This window comes from Podarcis vaucheri (assembly GCF_965113315.1).
Source record: "Podarcis vaucheri genome assembly, chromosome: 1".
NCBI lineage: Eukaryota > Metazoa > Chordata > Lepidosauria > Squamata > Lacertidae > Podarcis > Podarcis vaucheri.
The window spans coordinates 133,841,914-133,856,998 of NC_138759.1; the positions used below are offsets into that span (position 1 = coordinate 133,841,914).

The 15,085-nt window shown below is 41.8% G+C and overlaps 1 protein-coding gene across 7 annotated transcripts in view; it reads left to right on the plus strand.

Moving 5' to 3' along the window:
- AGAP1 (ArfGAP with GTPase domain, ankyrin repeat and PH domain 1) overlaps positions 1-15,085 on the plus strand; it is a 329,771-nt gene that overhangs the window by 161,206 nt on the left and 153,480 nt on the right. For all 7 annotated transcript variants that reach the window (XM_082228167.1, XM_082228168.1, XM_082228171.1 and 4 more), the window contains one exon: positions 10,800-10,904. In XM_082228167.1, the coding sequence (XP_082084293.1) occupies positions 10,800-10,904 (105 nt within the window). The remainder of the gene's footprint in view (positions 1-10,799; positions 10,905-15,085) is intronic.

Consider the following 15,085-nt stretch of genomic DNA (forward strand, 5'->3'; position numbering starts at 1 on the left):
TTTATATCTGGCTAGAAAACATGATACAAGGTGAAACGACTGAGGGCTGAAGTTGGTTAACTCAGATTTTGGATACAAGTATAAGTATTCAACATATGCTCATATTTTGCCTTTGTGAAAGAATATTCATATTTTCTGCCCTGCAAAATAAGTAAAATGTATTAGATTTATACAGTTACTGAATTTTATAGAATGTAGTATAATAGGCCATGCTGTTTTCATATCCATTGTAGTCAATTGTGTTGGTGCATAAAATGGTTTAAACTGGGCTAAAGGGCTGCTGATTTCTATACCCAAAGACATCCCAGTTCCACTGCTGGGTTTATTCATCACTAAATAAATGCTCCATCGCTAAAGTTAACTACTTTCTTCTTGGGAAATTTGGACTTTCTCTGATGTTGAGAGATGAACAACTACTTGTACCAAGGGGCTATTAAATCTGCTGCTTATTAGCAGAACGGTGTCTTTGTTGTGGGCAGGAGGAGAAACACTGCAGAAAGCAAAGGGAACTCTGTGCTGCAAAGCAAAGAATGTTGACTAGCCTGATGTTGAACTGAGTATAACTGCTGAAGTATTTTAGAGCATATGCTGTATGATAATTTCAATACATTTAAGATCATGGGGCGGCTCACAAAATAAAAGCACAAAAATACATACCACAATGACAAACAAAAACAATAGCCCCTGCCACAGTTTAAAAGGCTGCAGATTGTTTAATTAGCCAAAGGCCTGGGAGAAGCAGAATGTTTTTGCCTTGCACCTAAGGATATGTAATGAAGACACCAGGCAAGCCTCCATGGGAAGAGCATTCCACATATAAGGAGCCACCATAGAAAAGGCCTGTTCTCATGTTGCTGGATCTCTTGCGGAGGAGGCAGAAAAAGAAGGGCCTCAGATGAGGGTCACAGGGTTTGTATTGGTGGTACATATGGAGGAAGGTCGGTCCTTCAGGTCCTGAGGTCCTGAGCTGTTTAAAGTTATAGGTTAAACCCAGCACTTGGAATTGGGCCTGGAAACCAATTGGCAGCCAGTGCAGCCAGGCAAGAATTGGCATTATGTGGTCAAACCAAATTTCCCCCTGTAAGCAACCTGGCTTCTGAATTCTGCACCATCTGAAGTTCCTGAACCCTTTTTAGAGGCAACCCCATGTATATCACATTGCAGTAATCTAACCTTGAGGTTACCAGAGCATAGACAACAGTAGTTAGGCTGTCCCTGTCCAGACAGGGTTGCAGCTGAGCCACGAGCTGAAGCTGATAGAAGGCACTCTGTGCCACTGAGGCCACCTGAGCCTCAAGTAACCGCAAGGGATCCAGGAGTACCTGCAAGGTGTGCCTGCTCCTTCAGAGGGAGTGGAACCCCATCAAGAGCAGGCCACCTCCCAGCCATCCGGTCTAGAGAACCGCCCTCTAACAGTACCTCAGTCTTATCTGGATTGAGCTTCAGTTTGATGGCTCTCATGCAGGCCATTACCGAAGCAAGACACTGGTCCAGCACTTCCACTGCCTCCCCTGCAGACGTAAAGGAGAAGTAGAGCTGTGTGTCAGCAGCATATTGCTGGCAATGTACTCCAAACCTCTGGATAACCCCATGGGCCTGGTGCATAATGTATTCACTGCCTCATCCCAAGAATGAAGAATAAATCTGGCATCAATTGGCATAGCACCACATAACCATTTCTTGTAAACCTGGAAGGTGGGCAGTGTGTGCCACATGAGTAGGTGACCAACAAGAAAAAAGGGGCACCATTTGAGGCCACCTCCTCATCCGTTGGAGCTCTGGCTTGTCTTTCCTGACAAACTTGACTGAGAGGACGCAGCAGCAGGATAGTGTGCACCAATGTGTTTTGTCATTGACTATGCAGACTGGGACTGTTATGGTCTAACAAAACACCTGGAGGGGCACCTTAAGTAATTTTGAGGGGAAATGCCATATACATTCCAAGTTTTTCTGGTGCTTGAGGAAAGCCTATGGGTACAAACGCCAAACTTTCTGTTTCTATCTTAACCCTAGATCTCACCCACTGCCTCCCCATTCCCAACCCCACAGCACAGTTTCCAAGAAGCCTTTTAAATAATAATAATAATAATAATAATAATAATAATAATAATAATAATAATAATAATTTTTTATTATTTATACCCCGCCCATCTGGCTGGGCCTGCCCAGCCACTCTGGGCGGCTTCCATGGAAACCAAAAATACAGTAAAATATCACACGTTAAAAACTTCCCTGAACAGGGCTGCCTTAAGATGTCTCCTGAATGTCAGGTAGTTGTTTATCGCTTTGACATCTGCTGGAAGGGCGTTCCACAGGGCGGGCGCCACTACCGAGAAGGCCCTCTGCCTGGTTCCCTGTAGCTTTGCTTCTCACAATGAGGGAACCGGCAGAAGGCCCTCGGCGCTGGACCTCAGCGTCTGGGCAGAATGATGGGGGTGGAGACGCTCCTTCAGGTATACAGGACTGAGGCCATTTAGGGCTTTAAAGGTCAGCACCAACACTTTGAATTGTGCTCGGAAACGTACTGGGAGCCAATGAGTTTAGTAATTTACTTGGCTAGTGCTTTCTTCTTCCTTTTCCTCCTTCATTAAATTTGTATACCACCCTATTTCCACAGGTCTCAGGGCAGTTCACAAGATGAAATCACAAGATAAAAACATTAAAAAACAACAACAACCCAATAATCCCCTCTCCTCACCACATTTTAAAAGAGCATTCTACAGTATGTCAAAGGCCTAATTAAAGAGGAACATTTTTGCCTTGCGCCTGTGTATAGCGAAGGCGCCAGCTGAACCTCCCTGGGGAGAGCATTCCACAAATGGGGAGCCACTGCAGAAAAGGCCTGTTCTTGTGTTGCAATCCTCCAGACCTCTCATAGAGGAGGCACACATAGAAGGGACTCAGAAGATGATCTCAGGGTCCAGGTGGGTTCGTCTAGTAGTATTGGAATACTCTATATTTTCTAGGAAGACTCCCTGTTTTCTCTCCCTAGTAAAATAACACTCCCTCTTTTTGTGCCTACTTTTTTCCTTTTGGGATGCCCCATTCATATATATTTTCCTTATTACTGTAATTTTCTTCAATTATGTTTTAGGGTTCAACCCCCAACCTTTGGTCTCTGCAGCTAACCTTTCTCCTCTAAGGGCCATATTCACCCTTGGCCAACCCTCTGGAGGCCAACACCAGTCGTAGGTGTCACCATCATCTCCTCTCTGGTCATCAAATTATCAGTCTGATGACTGAGGAGGGGACAGTTTGCATCTCCATCAATGAACTGGACTTTGCCCACCGTTTCTCCTTCATTCTGATTTTGCTTCTACCGCCAAAATCAATGGGGTCTAGGTACCAGGAAAAAAATCCTTGGAGTTCTCTAGAAGTTGAATCTATAAGTGGGATATATGCTTCCCATATTGTACATCCATGTAAATGCATACACATGTGAAGTGCATAGCCAGCCATTTCATGTACCACATTCAGTGGCATAATTTGAATAGGTCAAGAACTCTGCTAGTTTCTGAGTAACACTGGGACCTTGGTTTTTCCAAAATGTTAAGCATACAACTGTCGTCTCTCCCCTTTCCTCATTTTTTTAAGGGGAAAACCCCCCAAGCTGACTGGGGAAATGCCCAGAGCTCAAGACGGGATGGGGTGGAGAGGTAGGGGAATCTTTTGACGGACAGGTCTGTCTTTTAATCACGGTGATTTGGAGAAGGAAAGTTGAAGCAAATAAACAGAGTTGTTATTCATATGGGTCACCTTTCCCCGAGTTTTTACTGTGAGCAGGGTCGCCTGTTTCTTTCTCAACTGTTATTTTTCCTAGCAAACATTTGAAAATCATAGCCTTCATGGAGGCTACTTCCACGAAGGGGGTAAGAAAAAACTGCCCCCCCTTTTTTTTAGCTCCTGGACCTATTTATATGAACTTTGGTAGGGGGACCTCTTTTATGTACCCAGTTTTCAAACTGATTGCCCTCTTAGGAGAAGGAATGTGGTTTCTATCTTCCTACTCCAAAATGATAAAGTCTGTCCTTGCCCACTGCACCAATCTTTCTGAAACTAGGCAGACTTCATCCCCTCAGAATGGTGATCCATGCCTGCAATTTGCATCAAATTTTTAGCAGAAATGTTTTTTTTTTATAAAAGAAAACTTTACAAATTTCCTGCACAAAAACCCCTGAATGTATCTGCCTGAAATTCAGTTAACTTAATGCACTTTGGAAAGGCTCCTTTGCCTACATATTCCATCCACTTATGTAAAAAGAGAGGAGTTTTTAGCTGTTTTTAGATCCACCAACAAAGATAAAATAGAGCTTTGGATTTAACAGATCAAATTTGGAGCTGAATAACAAATTGAATCACAGTGAAAATTTGGGTTGCTTCCAGATGCTACAGATACAGATAAGGTAAATTATGTAGTCATTTCACACCCTTACTAGAGGACATGTGTGTAGTACATCACTTACCTGATTGGCCAACCACTACTTTTAATTGATCCCAGGTGGGGTTCTACTCGTTAACTGCACATTGTTACCATAACAGTCTTGATGGTGAGAATGGCAGTGGTCTGGACCATAGTTCTGTGCCTTGAAGGCCAGTATCTGAGGTTGATTGGCTCAGTTAGGAACTCAGACCTTAACAGCAAATGAATCAATAAATATTTGTTGGTAAATAATTGCTATTGAATAGAGCTTTAATATAAATTTATGATTGGTGATTATCACAGCCTTGGGCTATAGTGAGCCACTTAGTGATGGATTTAAGATAAGACTTAAATTAAATTCATTATGTTGTTATTTAATGTGAGTTATTTAAACATTGTATTCTTAACATTGCTTTTGGCTTACAATGACCTCCTGGGACTAGACACAAAATATGTATTCATAGAAAGGTGTTCAAAAGAAAGTAAGTTGCTCTTACTTATGCCCAATAAGCATGTCTTTCAAACAACTGGGAAAATGAGTTGAAACAGTAAGTAAAGAGCTTGAAAGTCGCACATCTCTGAATCTAACGAGTTTTTTCTGGAGTAAGTTACTGAAATAGTAAGCAAACAACAGTGTGTACGGGTATATGGTGTGAACATCATAGAGATAGAATTGCATTCACAATTATTGTAAGAATAAATTTTAAACCCTGGTCAATAAATCACATTTTAAGACGTGCCCCCCAATATTGCTACTGAAGATGTTCCCGCATAGAATTACAATGTATTTCAGTAGCTAGCTAGCTAGCTAGCTATATAATCTGAATTTCCTGAATAAAAAGTCTGTTTTTATAAGAGACAAGGGTTTACTTAGAGCTAACTGAATATTTTTTGGACATAAAAGTATTTTCTGGCCTGTCTATACCTAGTATTTGGAAGACACAGTTTATCAGAGACATGGCAGAGGGGGAAGAAGAGGCAGAGGAAAACAGAAGGCTGCCTGTCACTTCTCAAAGCAACACCGAGATGCAGGAGGCAGGTGGTAGGAGGGGGTTGGATTCAACTCCAGAGGAGGAGGAATTGACTTGGCTATACCTGAGTCTCCCAGAAGTAGGAGGTGGAGCAAGCGATTACAGCAAAGGAAGACTAGCTGGAAGCGGGGGCGGGATCAGCATATATCTGGCCTTGGAAGGGGCCGGAGGCCAGTCGAGTCAACTGACTCCGATAGTGAAGAATGAGCTGTGGGAGGCTCTGCTTGCTGTAAGCTTGTAATTGCCAAATAAAGCTAAAGGAGTTAAACTGCCAGCTTGCTGTGTTGTGTGTGAGAGATGTGCTAAACCTAAGACAATTGAACAAGCAAGTTTTGGCTTTAAAAGAATCTGAATTTTTGATAGGGAGAACTGCAATCACCAACAAAATGCCATAGTGTTCTAAGTGTGTTCCTGTTCAGGATTCCAGTAGCCAGTCATCTCTTCCCTCAGGATACCATATTCCTTCCCCTCCCTTTCCACTTTTCCTTTCATTTTTTCCAACAGATACTCAACATTCCTTAGGCACTTAACATGCTCAATCCACATTGGGCTGTTTTGGGATTTTATTTTATTTTATTCCCCTCTCAGGTGGTAGCTTGCTTTGTAAAGTTGACTTGTACTGCAAGCCTCTCCTGATTATGCTGATACCTCCCTTTATTTTCCTGTTGACCCCATTGTGCCTCTAATCCAGTTGGTATCACTGTATGAGATTGCTGTTAGAGGGAGTGTGGTATTATATATTAATTTACATATTTGGATCAGCAGTACTGAAATTAAGTTGGCAGGTATTTTGATTAAGTGGTGCATATCTTTGCCTGCTGATCAAAGTTTTGTATTTTTAGAGTACAGTAGCAACACACTCTTGACTTAAGTTAACAATCAAATATGTGTATCTAATGTGGAACTACATGAGATGAAACACATAAACGACACAACTTGGCAGTCCTCTTCCTCACAACATGGTTTGTACACAATTTTAATGAATATAATGGAGTGTTTAATGAGTTACTGAAATAATGGCTTGCATCTCAAGAACTGTGGGTGGCATTTTGCTTGCACACAGTGGACCTTTCTTTCCCACTCTTTCTGCTGCAGTGGGGTCTCCTGCTCAGGCTCAGATCCAAAGGTCCTTGAACATGATGTATTTAGGACACTTGGAATGTTGCATACCTTCCAACATTTCTCAAATGGAAATTGGGGTGTCCTAAGGAAAAGCGGGCCATTCCAGGATCAAAGCAGAAACTTCTGTAAACCTGGCATTATTTGCAGACATGCATGGTGGAAAAGGACATGGGTGGCACTGTGGTTTAAACCATCGAGCCTCTTAAGCTTGCTGATTGTAAGGTCATCTGTTCGAATCTGCACAATGGGGTGAGCTCCTGTCACTTTGTCCCACTCCTGCCAACCTAGCAGTTTGATAGCATACCAGTGCAAGTAGATAAATAGGTACCACTGCGGCAGGAAGGTAAACAGCGTTTCCATGTGCTCTGGCCCTCGTCACGGAGTCCTGTTGCACCAGAAGCAGTTAAGTCATGCCGGCCACATGACAAATGCTGGCTCCCTTGGCCTGAAAGTGAAGATGAGCGTTGCACCCCATAGTCGAATTCAACTGTACTTAACTGTCCAGGCGTCCTTTGTACTACATGCAGTCCTTGTACAAAACAGAATCCTTTCTTTTAATTGTGCTAGAGACCACAGTTTCTATGAATATGAGGCAATCACTCTATCTCAACTGTGGGAGAAAAAGGCTCAAAAGTAATACTACAACAATCTCACCATTCTGTGACTTGTGGAAGACACCCTTTTCTTTTCAAACATGTTAGAGAATTTCATAAAGGGTTGTTACTCTTATAGCCTTTATTTTACTGGGTTGGTATTGGATCACATGTGCCTGTGTACCATTTCAAAGTTTGGTTTGTTAATTTGTTTGCTTGCTTGCTTGCTTGCTTGCTTACCACTCTTCATCCGCAGATCTCAGGCAGTTTCACAACATAAAATTATAGTATAAAAACTATAAAATACATAGTACAAATACGAACAACAAGAAAACAATAATTCACCCCCCCAGACACACACATTTAAAAGGGCATCACTGCAGGAGGGGAGATTAGCAACCGGCCAGTAGTTATTTTCCAAGTCCAGGGAGGGGTTCTTGAGGAGTCATTTTACCACTGCCTCCTTCAATCAGGCAAGGACCACCCCTCTCGCAAGGAGGCATTAATAGTTCCCTCCCTGCTAGTTTTAAAAAGCCAAGAGGGGCAAGGGTCCAGAGCACATGTGGTTGACCTGTCCAATCAAAGCACCTTGTCCACATCCTCAAGTCTTACTAACTGCAACTCATCCAACACGACTAGACTAGAGAGTGCTCTGGACAACCCTTGAGATTTGTCTACTTTAACAGTGGAGTCAAGATCCTGGTCAAGGCAAGCAGTTATGCCATAGTGAGGATGCAATGGAGGCAGCAAAGTAGGCCTTCTTTGCTGCCTTCACTTCCACTAGGTAGGCTCGACGATGAGCCTTCACCAGTTTTTGGTTGCATTCAGCCTAGTTTTTCCTCCAGTTGTGTTTGAGCCATCTCCCAGCTCAAGATGTTACAATGCAGTGATGTTATATGAAGACTGCATGTGTATAGAATTTACACATGTTTAGGAGTGGTGCAGTAGTATTCAGTAAATGCTGTTCTGGGCTTCCTTGGGAGGAAGGATGGGATGGGATGAGATATGATATGATATGATATGATATGATATGATATGATATGATATGATATCATTGTTCTCTAACTAAAATGCCCCTCCTTTTTAGCGAAGAGTTGCAACATGAATATTTCTGTAAATTAGGGATCACGTGATTGTTTTAAAGCCTGTTTTACATTATTTAAAGACAGTCATAGCAGCCATTATTTGAACAGATGAGGCTTCTGTTGTGCGACCACTGATTGTCGTCATCACATCAGCCAGTTAAAGTAACAGTGGGGGCTAATCTGCCTAGTAAGAAACATGGTGGGTGTTTGTGATCACTTACTCATCAGCATGATGATTAGCACTGTTTGAGAAATAGAACTTTTACAAATTGATAATAAACTGCTTTTTCATACTAAAACTTCACTTTAAAGCATTTACAGCATTCTAAAGGTTAGTTTTGTGGCCTTCACATAAGTCACCTTTCAGCAAGCACAGCTAGATAAAATATGTCCTGTCAACAGTGCTTAGTCACTATTGTCCTCAGCTGGAAATGGTGGGGGAAATATAGGGTATATTAAATAACTTAGGAGCACACTAGTGGAAATACTGACATCTTGCAAGCTTTATTTTTTCTTTTATATTATCATCAAGCATTAAAGATGATACATTTCATTTATATCATCAGATGAAGTAGATTCATCTATGTTCTGATGTAAGCACTGACCTCAACAAAGGCAAAGCAAAGACTGGGGCACTCTGGACAACTGATTGGGAGCTTATGACCAAGACTTGTAAACAGGGGTGTTTGCTAGGATGTTTTGAGTGGGGGGGGGGGGCTAGAGTGCTGTCTCATGGTGTACGTAGGACTAAGGGCATTGCAGTGACCTGCTTCCTGCCTGAGAATGCAGATTCATATAAAGCCCGCTGACCACAACCCCTTCTGATTCATACAAACAATGCTGCCAGCCACAGCCTTTGGCATATAGCAAGGGACTATGAGACTGCAAAAGAAGCTGAAGGGCTTTGAGGTATAGGTGGTTTTTTTCATCGCTCCTTCCTGTTGAAGGTTGTGGCCCAGGAAGAGAGAGGAAAATACTAGCCGCATAGGTGGTGTCGTCAGGAAAGCTTTGGCTTTTTGGACCATGGTCCATGCTTTCTTTAGGAAGGAGCTTTTGGGAAGATACATGTTGCACTTCACAGCATTTTGGCAAGAATGTCTTTGCTTGTGAAGCTGAAAGCAGGGGAGCACCTGGGACAAGGGATATTGTTATTGTTTAAATTTGTATACCACCCTCCATTTGAACATCTCAGGGCAGTTCACAACAGAAAAATACAAATTGAGAATAGAAAGTACATAATAAAAAACAAACCAATAACCCACAGCCGAACACCTGGTTGAAGAGAAACATTTTTGCCTGGCGCCTAAACTTATGTAATGAAGCTGTCAGGTGAGCCTCCCTCCTGCCACCCACTGGACCTTTCACAGAGGAGGCCCACAGAGAAGAGCCTCAGATGATGATCACTGGGTTCCTATGGGTGGTTCCTAAGGGTAGAGGCGGTCCTTGAGGTATTGTGGTCCAGATCTATTTAAGACTTTATAGGTCAAATGTTGAACTACATGATCCTTGGGGTCCTTTCCAACTCGACAATTCTATGATTTTATGATTCTATGACTCATGAATGGTATATGAGAAAATAGCTCAGATGTAACTTGAGCAGCAGTTACTCTTGGTCTGAACCTTATGTATCAGCTGCAGCTTCTCAGTGGCTGGCTCTCCTTTCACAGAGAGATGCCTCTTCATTTATAGGATTCTAGCCTTCTCCAGCAGATAGAGCAGGGAAGACTTTGGTTGCACTAGGGCTTCTGCTATTAGAGTCATTTGAGTCAGAGGAGGTCAGTGTGATGTCTTCATGCCAGAAGGTTACTCTCTCCAGAGTAATGTCCCCAGTGGTGAATGCTCAACTTCATGGAACTGCTAGCAGATCATTTAGGCATGGCTAAGGTCTTCTGGTTTTCTCCTTGCCCGCCTTCCTTTCAACAAAATAGTGGGTACTTAAACACTGAAGTTGTATAAATTCAGCACCTATGTGTTATCATGGTTCAGAAGGGGCCACTTCTGTCACAATTTCTGGTTTGGGTTCATAGCACAATAACCACGTATTATTCAGAAATAAGTCCCACTGAATTCAATAGAGATTGTTCCCTAATAGATATGTACAGAATTGTAGCTTGACTTGATTAGTCTTAAAGGTGCCACACAGAACCATTAACAAGGGTTCCCATAAATTGATCATTAAAGAACAGGAAGCAGAGAGTAGGAATAAATGGACAGTTCTCATCATGGATGGATATAAGAAGTGGGGTCCCTCCAAAGATCAATATTGGGACCACTCTTTAACTTGTTGCCTTCCTCCTGGTTTGTATCCCCAACTGGTTAAAATGTATAAGATATGACGCTGCCGGCGGGGTGGGTATGGATGATGGGTATGTATACTGATAATGTTATTTTAAAAGAATGTACTCACTAGTATGTGAATGAAGGAGCCATATCAAAGTAGTTAGTGCAATAACAAATGCTGTAAAACTTTATAGGATATGAACATATATATACTTGTGTGTGTGTGTGTCTAACAGTGTGTTTCATATTACCTCTTTCTTCTTCATAGGGCATGCTGCTGAAGCGAAGTTGCAGATCTTTAAATAAAGAGTGGAAGAAGAAATATGTTACTCTCTCTGATAATGGTGTACTGACCTATCATCCAAGTTTACATGTAAGTGTACATGCATTTCACAATTATCAAATGCTGTTTCAAAACCAGGAATCAGACCCACACAAATTACAGTGGTACCTCTGGATACGAACGGGAGCCCAGGAACCCCGGAGCCCCGACCGCATCCTGAAGCGAATGCAACCCGCATCTGCGCGGGTCGCGATTTGCCACGTCTGTGCATGCGTGTGACATCATTTTGACCATCTGTGCGAGCAGCAAAACCCGGAAGTAACGTGTTCCATTACTTCTGGGTCGCTGTGGAGCGCAACCCCAAAACGCTCAACCTGAAGCAACTTCAACCCGAGGTATGACTGTATGAGTAATAATCCTATTTATAATCAAGAAACATAAAAGCCTAATTAGTGAATATTCTTCAGAACGCAGCCCAACAAGGCAACAACAAGAACCCACCAACAGCATATGAATCAATATGGCTAACTTGACCATACAACCCCTCCCCCTCGCACTCACAAGCAAAACTCACTGTGGCCAACTGAAGGCAACCAAACAGCCCCTGGGACCCCCAATCCTCCCCCAATTAAAACTAATACATGAATAGAAAGAGAAGCTACCCATTTGATGTTAACACAGAAACGTTGCAAATACACTAAGTAAAAGAAGAAAAGTTTATTACCCACCTTCTCTCTTCCCCGCTCTCTCCCCCCACTTTCTTCTCCCCCAACCATATATTGTCTAAAACATTAGTGTCTCATGTTGAATATAACTAGTTGTAGAAAGGACTCTATGTATTGAAAAGCACAGGTGCTATATGTACTTAGGTAACCCAAGAAAATACTTAATAAAAACAACCTTTAAAAAAGAAAAGAAAAGAACTACCATTTTATTATGAGATTAATTCTAAGCACACAGTGGAGAAACTAAAAGTTGTAGAACATACACTCTAGAAACCAGAGCAGAAGATACTAACTACTTTTTCAAAAGACATAATTTGATGCACATGCACATACCTCCATATGTGGTGGGAATGCCCCCAACCCTTCTGGACAGCAGTCCTACAAGAATATGCAAAGTAACTAAACAGGTATTAGAACTGGCCCTATTTAACATCTTCCAAGATAATAAGGCCCACTCACACTATAAAGAGCTCATAACCCACCTATGCTCAGCAGCCAGAAGCATCATAGCTAGTCACTGGAGAGACCTGTCAGGAGTGAACATGGACTACTGGTATAGGAAACAGCCTTACCAGAAAAGCTAACCAATAGACTTAAACTGACATGGGGACAAATAAAAGAGGGCACCTTCCCCCCAGTATGGCTCCCCTTTATCACGTACACAAACCAACAAGACAACAAGAATCGACTGACAGCATATGAATCAATATGGCTAACTTGACCCAACAATCCCCTCCACAAATTCACTACAGCCAGCTAAAGACAACCAACCATGTCCTGCCCCACACCTCTCTCACTACCAAAAAAATATAATAAGCGAATAGAAAGAGAACCTACCTAAGTGACACTGACACAAAGCCCCACACTAAGTTAATGAATATAAGTTTTACCACCCCATCCCCTCTCTCCCCCCTTTTCTTCCTCAGCCTTATACAGTGGTACTTATACAGTCAAACAATCCGTTCTGGAGGTCCGTTCCAAAACTAAAGCGTTCCAAAACCAAGGCGTGCTTTCCCATAGAAAGTAATGCAAAACTGATTAATATGTTCCAGACTTTTATAAAACAACCCCTAAAACAGCAATTTAACATGAATTTTACTATCTAACAAGACCATTGATCTATAAAATGAAAGCAGTAATCAATGTACTGTACTATAAAATAAATAAGACAGTATTGTAGATAGTAAAAAATAATTTTTTAAAAAAGTTCTTACCTGCACTGATGATAGTCACTGTTTGGATGGGGGGGCTTTTATCCATTTCCGCAGACACACGATCAATTAATCAGTAGTTGAACTGGGTTCCACACAGTCACAAAAACAGATTAACCGAAAAAGCCTCAAAAACAAAAGCGCAAAATAAATAGCAAAAACAAAAGCACCAAACTTAATCTGTTCCCGAAGTCTGTTTGACTTCCAAAATGTTCGAAAACCAAGGCACACTTCTGAGTGGTGCAGGTGCCCCGGAAACAATAGCCGACAGCCGCATTGGACGTTTGGCTTCCGAAAAATGTTTGAAAACCAGAACACTTCCAGGTTTTTGGTGTTTGAGAACCAAAGTCCCACTGTGCTGTATGCAACACTAATGTCTCACAACTGGTATAATTAATGTGTAGAAAACAACCTTAAAAAAGAGACAATGCACATACTTTTGTAAACCAATAAAATATTTAATAAAAATTATTTAAAAAGAAAAAAAGACTAGAAATTTGACTAGAAAGCCCATGTTTCCTGTCTCTGCTCCCTGGAGCACTTCTCAAATATGAATTGTTTGAAAAAAGGTATTCAAAATGTAATCTGAGTCGTGGTACCATATAAGTCTTTTTCTACTCATACTATACCTGCTACAAAGCCAGGCCACTCCTGGCCACAAGAAGAATGCATGCAGCATGATGTAGCTGAGGATGAAGATTACAAGGCAACTGAATATCTTGCATGTTTGCATGTTTCAAAATTATTCCAACATTAGTAAATGGAGGAATATAGTTCAATCTAGTCTTCACATAATAGGGTATACACTTACTTTTAACCTGTTTGGTTCTAGTCCAGTGCGTGTGTTCCTTTTTCCTATCAGTGAAGCCTTTGTGATAATAAAAAATCATAGAAACACAGAATTGTAGTGTTGGAAGGAATCCTGAGGGTCATCTAGATGGCAAGACATTTTGCTGGTTCCTAGTTTGAGATTCCACCATAAAAAGGCTTTTGCAAGGCAACATGCCTTTCCCCACCCCAGTTACCTATAGATAGTCATATGAGAAGAGGTTTTTCTCATATTCCTAAACTGGCATTTGTCAACAAGAGTAGAGCTGCTGAGCAGGTATTGTGCCTTTCACTAATTATTCTAAAGCTATATGCACTTTATTAACACAAAGCTTTATTTTCATATATATTTTTGCTTCCTCTTTTTGGTGCAGGGCAAATTTGGTAACCTCCCCCCCCCCCCATATTTAAGATTATCCAACAGGCTTGAATCATTTCAACCTATGTTGACATTTCCTAGTATCTCTTCACTAGTAGGTTCGGTAAAGGTAAAGGGACCCCCGACTGTTAGGTGCAGTCGTGGATGACTCTGGGTTTGCGGCACTCATCTTGCTTTACTGGCCTAGGGAGCCGGCATTTGTCCGCAGACAGCTTCCAGGTCATATGGCCAGGATGACTAAGCCGCTTCTGGCAAACAAGAGCAGCAAACAGAAACGCCATTTAGGTACTGCTGGAGCAGTACCTATTTATCTACTTGCACTTTGACGTGCTTTCGAACCGCTAGGTTGGCAGGAGCAGGGACTGAGAAACAGGAGCTCCCCCTGTCGTAGGGATTTGAACTGCCGACCTTCTGATCGGCACGCCCGAGAATCTCAGTGGTTTAGACCACAGTGCCACCTGTGTCCTGTAGGTTCTGTAGGAAATTGCAAATGCTTTTCTAAAGAAATGGGCTAGAGAGCAAACTTCTTTCAAGAAGGTGGCAAGATACAAATTAAGTAAACAGCTTTCAGTATAGATTGTGTTTTATTTAAATATACAAGAAGTAAAGGTAACTGTGTTAAGCCATAAGGAAAAATTTCAGAATCCATAGTAGGTCAATATGTTTATTTAATGAAGATATGCCAAATAGTGTGCATGTTTTCAAGTTCTGTTAGGCAGAAAACTATCCAGGGAACTTTTCTTTATGTATAGAACATCTCTGTTGCAAAAAGTGAATCATCTGATCAGGGAGGCATTATCTTCCTCTCAGATGATAGAATACTTCATAGTTTGCTTTTTAACATTGGTGGTAAGAATTGGCGTAGTGCAAAGTTTTCATGTACAACCTGCCAGCTTGCAAGGTTAGTTAATTTTTGAAGGAAGTCGAAGGTTTTTGCCTGGTGCCTAAAGATATATAATGAAGGTACCAGGCAGACCTCACTGGGGAGAGCATTCCACAAACCAGTACAGTACAGAGCCAGTAGAGAAAAGGCCCATTCTCTGAAACTCATATGGAGGAGGCACACAAAGAAGAGCCTCGGATGATGAACACAGAGTCCGGGGTGGTTTATATGGGGAGAGGCAGTCA